This window comes from Phascolarctos cinereus, unplaced genomic scaffold (assembly GCF_003287225.1).
Source record: "Phascolarctos cinereus isolate Bilbo 61053 unplaced genomic scaffold, phaCin_HiC Scaffold_4;HRSCAF=312, whole genome shotgun sequence".
In the NCBI taxonomy this organism is placed as follows: domain Eukaryota; kingdom Metazoa; phylum Chordata; class Mammalia; order Diprotodontia; family Phascolarctidae; genus Phascolarctos; species Phascolarctos cinereus.
In genome coordinates this window covers 583,467,674-583,476,675 of record NW_027555847.1, presented here as the reverse complement: position 1 = coordinate 583,476,675, position 9,002 = coordinate 583,467,674, and the positions used below count along the sequence as shown (strand labels likewise).

The 9,002-nt window shown below is 39.3% G+C and overlaps 1 protein-coding gene and 1 long non-coding RNA gene across 3 annotated transcripts in view; one reads left to right on the top strand and one right to left on the bottom strand.

Annotated features, from left to right (window-relative positions):
* Nucleotides 1-430: 430 nt before the first annotated feature.
* Nucleotides 431-2,647, bottom strand: LOC110198543 (uncharacterized). Its single transcript, XR_002321751.2, has 2 exons — nucleotides 2,558-2,647; nucleotides 431-2,398 (listed from the first exon to the last, which is right to left on the bottom strand). It is a non-coding gene; the product is annotated as an uncharacterized LOC110198543 (long non-coding RNA).
* Nucleotides 2,643-9,002, top strand: part of RUNX1T1 (RUNX1 partner transcriptional co-repressor 1) — a 177,029-nt gene continuing 170,669 nt past the window's right edge. The window contains exons 1-2 of one of the 2 annotated variants that reach the window (XM_020972875.2): nucleotides 2,643-2,744; nucleotides 3,286-3,381. In XM_020972875.2, coding sequence (XP_020828534.1) covers nucleotides 3,354-3,381 — 28 coding nt within the window. In that variant the 5' untranslated portion in view covers nucleotides 2,643-2,744; nucleotides 3,286-3,353. Of the gene's footprint in view, nucleotides 2,745-3,135; nucleotides 3,382-9,002 lie in introns of those variants that run through there. The other variant, XM_020972871.2, reaches the window with a different exon arrangement.

The following is a 9,002-nucleotide window of genomic DNA, read 5'->3' as shown; positions in this document are numbered from 1 at the left end:
GGTGGAGTATACCTATTGTAGAAGAGTGTAATATAGGGGAAATGAATAGTTTCCCAGGATATGGCTTGTCATTCTTTAATTTCAGCTACAATAATAAATCATAATTGTAAGAGCTGAATAAAGTGTTAATTGAGGCCTTTTCTCTTTCTAGGCAACCAACAGAGCTTTCTCAAGGGGCAGATTATTACAGCTCACACCTCAATGCTAGTTTGAGCTGACATTGCCTAGAAGACATCTCTAAAAGTGTTAAGTACTTATTAACATCTTGTATAGGAATCCCTCTCGTGAAATTGTTATAGGTAAACTATGCATCTCTAAAGAAGGCACTAAGCACTCACTTACAACTGTATAGGAAGCAGCTACTAAGCATCTCTGAGAAATTTCCTGTAAAGTGTAGTAAATGTTGGGTAAATGAAAGGAATTCCATACATTAAGAACCAGAAAAATTTAATGTAAAGAGAAGCATAAATGGGAAGGTCGATGATTATTGTGAGAAGTATGCTGAATTTTCTTTTATCAATTAAAAGCACATTTTCCTACCCTAGCACATAAGGATCTCAGATGAGGTGAACTATTTTGGCCTGATTCAAAGCAAGGTAGAATATAGAAAAGTATATATACTTTTTAAAAAGGCTATAAAATAGGGAGGGGGAAAAACACTGTTTATTATTTTTCCAGAAGTATGACCAGCAAAACAGAGTATTTTTATAACCATTAAATGTAACAAAAACATTTCTTGGCATTGAATATAGCATTAACTTAAAACTTTTGATTTTTCCAAATAATTTTTCAGTAATGCATTTTAAAATTCAAAGTTTCTGTTATAATTGTACAATCCTACATCAAAATTTACCTCAAGTGAAATCAAGTTTAATGTGCATATTTCAGAATTTTTTACATGATGAATTTGTTTTTTAAATTTTAAGTGCCTAGTATTCTAACTTTAAAAAGCACTTTAAATATTATTTTTAACAAATATATTTATTATCCAGATATTATTTCATCCATTTGAAATAAGCATGTGTATTCTACGTACCATATATTAATTTCATTAACTTTCTGAGAAGGTGGCAGTAAAAAAAGGTTGGAAGTTTGAATTAACTTTTGATTCCTTAAGCTGAATCACAGTGAGGATTGACATCATATTGCATTACAATAGTGTCTTCCAACACAGTAGACATTATTGTAATGCACATAATTTAGAACTTTACCATTTTAAGTTCTTCTGCTATTCAGACTATGCAGATACCTTTGAGGTGAAGGAATATTTGAATATAAAGACATTACTTAATTCAGAAATTGCTATGGCATTTGAAACTAGAAAAAAATCTGAATTCAAATTGAAAAGCATCATAATATCAGATACCAGGATTTAACATTACAATTCATTAGTCCATTACAATTCATTAGTCAGATGTCCCTAGGAGAGGGCAGAATGCACAATGATTGTTTTCTGTAAATGAATTGCTAAAAATTAGTAGAGCCTATAAATGCTGGAGAACTGTTAAGCTGTATTATTTGAAAGGAAGGAGGCAGGGGTTTTTTTTTCCCCCCCTGAGCATTAAGTATTTAGGCAACTGGTTTTTAAATTAGTTACACAAAAAAAGATATCAATTTTTCTTCATACTTTATTTTTTTTATGCTCTCTACTTATGAGCTTCTGAGTCTTTTCTTAGGCAATTTTTCATTTACAACCATGTTAGTAAAGAGCACATGAGGAAATTTTTTTTTCAATTTTGTACCAATATAAGCTACAAGTTTAAGCTCTGTCAGGAATAAGATAACCCAAAATAAGATTTCCAATTTTGCTTTCAATAAAATATTATTTCCAGTTGTTTCTGTGTCATAGTATTTTAAAATGGATTTCATTGTACTAGATCATTGCAAGCCATTTCTGATTATATCTGACCCATATATTAATGGTTATTATTTGAGTATTTTTTTGCATGGTGTTTATTAATTGATACTCGAAATATCTGGAATTCTTTTCCTCCTAGCTTCTTGGGGGGGCTTCCCCAAAGTATCCTGATATTCTTCTCTTTAAAAAAAATTACATAAAAAAGAGACCTTCCTTAATGGAGTACGGTAGGAGAAGTGGAAAAATAAGGGTGGGGGGAAGAAAATGATAATTGTTTTCTCTAAGGCTATTATCTAATGCGAAAGCAAATAGACTGAAAATCAGCTAACAGAAGGGGATTAGAGAGTAGATCTGAGAATGGCTTGATTTCTAGCAGTGCTGTCTCTTCAGACAGTGATGAGATACAGGCAGAGAAGCCAGGAGCTCTCCAGATGGCTAGAGAAAGTGTTCGTCTTGGGTTACTGCAGGGCAGTCTGGACTCATAACGCAGGCAGGCAGCCTGGGGAAGGCATCATTAGGGAGGCAAGTTCCATGTCCACCCTGTAAAAGAGAGAGAACGACAGAAAGACTAGGCAGACTGCCCGAGAGACTGTGCTCTCCTATTGTTAACATATACTTGACCCCTCTGACCTCCTCACGACACAGATGTCTCCTACCTCTATCACCTCCCACTGCTTGAAGCCCTCCCCCACCCTGCACCTGGGTAGCGGAGCCGGGGCGGGCTGCTGGCAGTATGTTGTTTGACTTGAGAGGTGGCTGCGAGCAGAGGGAGCCAGACTGATACGTGGGAGCCTTCTGCGGGCAGAGCCGCGCAGATTGCATGGAGCTTCTTCTCCGAGGCAGACGCAAGGCAGCTCTGCAAATATATACATCGCCTTCCTAGAGAGTGAGAGGAGAGGAAGAGGGGCAGAGAAAGGAGAAAGGGGAGAGAGAGAGAGAGAGAGAGGAGCAAGAGAGAGGAAGGGGAGGGAGGAGGGAGAGAGAGAGAGAGAGAGAGAGAGAGAGAGAGAGAGAGAGAGAGAGAGAGAGAGAGAGAGAGAGAGAGAGAGAGAGAGAGAGAGAGAGAGACGCCAGTGACAGTAGCAGTTCCCTGCACTCCATATCACATTCGTCTGCAGAAACAACAACAACGAAAAGGAGGTGGGGGTGGGGTGGAGAATCTCTCGCAGTAATTAGTTCTACGTGGAGACTTTGTTTTGCTCTTCGTCCTCTTCCCTTTCCTTTTTTGTACCAGAAATATCTAAGCTGGTGCTGCTACTGAGCTCCAAACAGCTGGAGTTCTTCCCTGTGCTCGTTTGGTTTTGACGTGTGTGTGTGTGTGTGTGGTGTGTGTGTGTGTGGACGTGTACGTGTGTGGACGTGGATACATACTCTGGACTGGCAAAGGAAGCTGCATTGCATTCCTCTCTCCCTCTCCCCTCCTGCAGTCTGGGCTATCCGCGTCTTCGCCTAGGAAGGACGGGAAGTTTTATTTGCAGCACACAGCCTGTGGCGAATGGTGGGAATCTCCGGCCCTTTGCAGTGTAAGTACATACGCCAGAAGCAAGGCTCTGGGAGCCGAGAAGGCACTGGGGAGAACCCGGCAGGGGAGGGTATCTCGCAACCTGGGGATCTGGACCGAATGAAAGGACAGGCAGGTAGGCGGGTTGGTTGGGTGGATGGAACTGCTATTATTCTTACTACTATGATAACCCTAATGTTTTATTTGCCCCCTCTCCGTCTGCGGGTTGGATTATTTAGCCGAGGCGATGCAAGGACTGGGATGCCTAGGGTGGTTGGGGAAGCATAACAGAGAGGAGGGATGAGAATAATCCTAGGATCACAGGCTGTTTCGTGTAGAACCTTGCCAGTTGATGGGGGGGGGAAAGCTACTGTTATCAACTTCACGAGTCAGCAAAATATTATGTATGAAGAATATTTCATGAAACTATTAGAAACATTTCTTTGTAATTACTTCCCCAAATTACACTCTGATTAGGGGAACAAATAATGATTCTAAAAGGGGAGAACAAAAACTTTTTAAAGAATACTATGCCCTAATTTATATTTGGCAGATTGCAAAAAAAAGGGGCTAATATTTTAGTCCATTGCAGATGATTATTACTTATGTCTTAAAATTATTATTCAGGACTTTAAAAAAATTAAAATAAGCGAAGCAAAATCTCCAACTTTGATGTTCCAGCTGTTTACAGTATGTACTTTGGGGTTAGGAAAATTTTGTCAATACCGAAACACTTTCAGATGGCTTTATAACTTTGTGTATCTGAGGGGCCCTTGCCTTTTTTTTTCCTTAATGGCAAAAAACACACAACACGACAGGTAGTGTGACAACCCCGCACGAGATGCTGTTGACATTTCCCTGTTGCATCATCGTGAGAAAAGGCCGGGTCTGTGTGCCGGATGGGTCTGCCCAGTCTCTGCACAGTGTAAAACTGGGGCAGAGACCTCAGGTTCAGCTTCCCTTCCCCCCAACTCCCTTCCGCCTGCCCCTTTCGTTCCACTCCGTACTCCTTTTTTGCATATTTCACTTAGCAGCTTGTGGGATAAGTCAGTTTGCCGCTTCTCTCAAGTATAAAAGGTCTCAGGCATTTGAGTTAGCCCCGTAGAACAGAGCAAATACGAAAAGGAGAGAAGCTGCCCAGCTAGTCTGGGTAGAACCCCTCGACCCCTTTCCGAAGGGCGCTCTGGTCTACCCACGCCGCAGACCTCCGGGGGCTGTACGGTTCAGAAAGCGACCGGGGGAGGGCATTGGCCAAATTGTTATGTTTCCCCTCCCAGCGTTCTTCAGGTAGTGTCGCTTGCTGGTTTGCTGCTCATAGCAAAGGGTTTAGAAAGGGAGCCTTAACCGTCCTTCCTGCGGGACTGACCGGGCGGGGTGACAAGGAGGGATGCCACATTCGAGCGAAATTAGATTTCAGATCCCGAGCAGCTTCATATTCTCTTCCCTGGGCTGAAGCGACTCAAGTCTGGCATTTAGAAACCGGACAGACTTTGGGTAGGATAGATAGTCCATGTGTTGAGATCCCGGGAAGTAGGATTTGCTCCACGACTGCTATTCTAAAAATAACCATCCTACATCCCTTTCCCAAACCGGTCAGTCCAGGAACACCTTGCCAGAGAACTTGTTACCAGTTCGGTGTTGGGGGCAGGGAAGATGAAAAGAGACTGGATGGGGAGGGACTGGGAGGAGGGCAAAACCCAGGCTACAGAAACCTTTTCTTATTCTGCTTGCTGTACTCATCTTATTGTCAAATCCTTCCGATGAGTATTTGCCTCAGATTCCTTTGGGGGACGGGTATAACAAGTTAAGCACGTCTCAGTCTGGTTTCTTTTGGGGAAGAAATCTGAAAAACGTTAGGGCAAAGGGTATGTATGTCCAGGATCGGGGCTGGCGGGGTGCCCTGTGAGCCTCGGAATGCATTCCTGGGGAGATGAAGCGGGGAGGGGAGAAGAGGGGGTAGGATTGAAAGGGGGGAAGAAAAGCTGCTCTAGCCAAACTTCATGTACTTAATATAACTCGGACCCTTTTAATTTTTAACATCGCTTCCCTTAATTAATCTGTTCAGGCCTTGTACTTAAATGGCTGTCCACAGCTGCTGCAAATTGATTTATCCCCTGATAAAGGTCGAGCTGCTGACCAAAGCAGTTTCCTTATGTGCAAACTAACTTGAAATTTGCTATGGAGGACATTCCCCACTCTCCTTCTTTTAAACAGCTGTACCGTTTTGTTAAGGACACTCCAGTGGTTTTTATCATCAGTTTTTGCTATAAATAAACTACCAGTATTGGAAAGAGCACAAGAGTTAGAATGGCTCTCTGCCCAGTGAGTTCACACTTAAAAGCCTACAAGATTAGTCAGCCAGTCTAGGATAGATGGTTTGTTAGCATTGTGGCCATCAGTTTTAGTGCACTGAATAGTTCTACCTTGACCCTGTAAGTATTCCATTGTTCAATTTGTTCTGGTCCTTACTCCATCATTCCTGGGAAAAGTTCAATAGAAGTTTAGTATATGACTGCTGGTTCAGTTGGCCATCCTGAGAGGAGAGGGAAGAGTGTGACAAAAGTTATTTCTGTGGTCTCTGGCTTTACATTTCAGTTGTTTTACTTTTTTGTCTTCCATGTTTGGTCATGATTTAACTTTCTGATGATTTTAGATATGGGGGGGAAGGTGACTGATAAAAAAAAGTGGTTGTCACTGTGCCTATGGAGTGTCACAATCTTGATACAGTTTTAATCATGGAATGCGGTTTGACTAAGACTTTTCCTAAATGCAGGGTAAACACCGAGGAAGTTTTTAAGTGTCATTGTTTTGTTTGCTTGTACTGTATTTAACATTTTTCTGAGGCTCTTAAATATGTTTACACATATCTGCACTTAGAAGTCCTTTTAAGCATCTCTTTTATATCTGGTGTGTGAAAACAGATTTTTTTCAGGATCTGAGAAGAAAACAATTGCATATTAAATATCTGTTTCAGTATTAAGAATTTGATTTTAAACCATGCAAACAATTTTTTCACTTGATGGACTAAGTGGATCTCCTAGTCTAATCTTTTTAACAATTCATATTCATTACAAACAATGGCGGAGGAACAATCTTGTATTGTTTTAATGCCTACAGAGCTCTGAGGCTAGACAAAGAATTTTTGAGATAGCATTCTTGATCTTCCCCAAACTTACTTTGACTGTTTGTGATAATCATTTCCAATAATCATGTAGTCTGAAATACTTTAAAAGGCTTACTCAACAAGAAGCATACTATCAATAGCATGGGGACTGTGGTGTCAAGTCAGGTCACTAGCAACTGGCTGCATGAGTTGGTTTTACTCAAGGACCTTCAGTTCTAAAATGAATTGCCAGATTTTGCTAGGAATAAAATATTAACCATGATGGGCATATTTGATTAACCTATTTCTTTTTTATCCCCCCTCTCCTCCAAATAAATAAAAATAATGGAGATTGGTCTTCCACATAATAGGCTCAGTGTTTATAAATAGAAGTTTAGCTAAGAAAGCTTTAAAAAAAAGTAAATGGCAAAAGGGGGATCATAATGGGAGGAAAATGCCTCCACCTGGAATGCTGGTCAGTGGCTTGTCAGTTCTGGACATTCTCCTCTGTCAAATCTTGTTTCTCACTTCTTTGATAAGAGCATCAGCTGACAGGCACTGAATGCAAAGCCCGCTTCATTGAGGCTCTGCGCAGGCAGCCTAGCTAGCAAAGCATTCTGAAAAACTGGCACCTGCAGGATTTGCATGTGGAGAAACAAGTCAGTTTTCATCTTGCTGGAGTTCTTTACTGTAATTTATGTAAGCCGAGTGAGAGAAGATATTACTGTGTTTGGGATTTAAAAAAATTTTTTTGTGCTACCAGTCATCCTGAAGTGAGTCATAGCTGAAACTGAGGGAGGTACACTTGATTTTGATTAGTTGTTTTACCGGTACCTATGTAAAATGAATATCTTCCTTTTATAGTTTGCTTAATTAAAAAAAACACCATATACTGATAGTTTCAGACCCCAGATAATTTTAATTGGTATTCATACCTCAGGGAGAATTAAGCATTTAAAATAAGTTTGAAAAACTGAGGCTTTGAAAGTTATAGGGCTTAACCAACTATAAATGTAAATATATACTGACTATAAACTCCTTGTTTCCAAATTTCAAGAACTATATAGCAAGATTCCATAAATATAAAGGCAAAAGTATTATATAGGTAACTAAAAAGCCTTTTTTAATAATAAAAGAAGTACAAACTTTCAACATAACTAACATGTAAAAAAAATCATCCAGATACCTTTGTGAATCCAAAGGGATTAGCTCCTGATGAGCAATTTAACTTGAAAAAAAGGGTCATAATCTAAAAAGAAATTTTCCATCCTTACCTTTTTCACTGTGGATGTAAAAGTTCCTAAATACTGTTTAAAGAACAGTGGACATTTTATTAAAGTAAACATTAGTTCAGTTTAATGGAGGTAATTGTAAGTGATAAGAGAAGAGCAGGTTGTCTCTGTGTTGTTTAAACAGAAGGAGCTCCTTCGCACCGTTTCCAGTGGCCATCTGTAGAAGAGAAGGGCTTGCACCTGTCTGTCCACACTAATTATAGATTAGGGCCAAAGAAATGAAATTCGAGGAGGTTTTCAGCTAATGAAATCCATACTGATTTTATTGTAAATGTGTTTTATGTAAAGAGGGTGATGGCTGAGTTGTCAGCAGATAAATTGTTATGTAGCTGCTAGGGACTTTTTTAAAAAAAGCAGGATTCTGTTGCATTAACAAAGATGGAGAGGGGGAGTAAAGATTCACCATTTAAATTCTGTAAAAACAACAATCAAAACAACCTCTCCACCCATTTGATTTACATCTATAGTCACAATTCAGTTTAGAAACAATATTATTGGGAAATGTGCCATTCAATGATTTTGTAAAGGCATAATTAAACATTAATGTTTAAGCCAAAAGTTGCACATGAAGAGAGGAAGAAAATGTAGGTTTTGTTTGAATTTGGTGATAGAACATTAGGAAGATTCCCCTCCACCCCCATTTTGGTTTCATATACATGGAATATTAGAGTGAAATGAGTGAGGAATGCATTCTGCAATAAAAGGTCACATGAATGTCTACCACATCTGTTTATAGTAATTATGAACATAATTAACATAAGAATTACAAATGAAATAATGACAAGCTGAGCAATGAGATATTATGCTATAATGGTCATATGTTGGAATTCTCACATTATAGCACACTGGAATTCACATAGTCAGCAAGAAAGAAAATGCTAGATGTTTATCTGTTTTAATGCTTCAAAACTTATCTGCCTGGGGCAGATGGACTCCTTCCTTTATATAGAAAGGTAGCCCATTATTAAGAGAGAGCCAGCTGAAATTAAGATTTCTAGCCTCCAGTCTGGACTTTGAGACAGCTGTGATTATAGAACACCACTTATGGCATATATTTATGCTATGATTATATTTATTTTATTACTATGGTACTTATTTTAAAGTTTGACGGTTTTGTACCCAATAGTTTGCTTTAGAGAGTGTTCTGTATTCCCATTTGAGATGTGGTTGATATTTCTATAACTGGAAATCATAAGTCAAAGAATACAAAACATAGTAATGGAAATACCTTCACTGTGCCCTTAAACA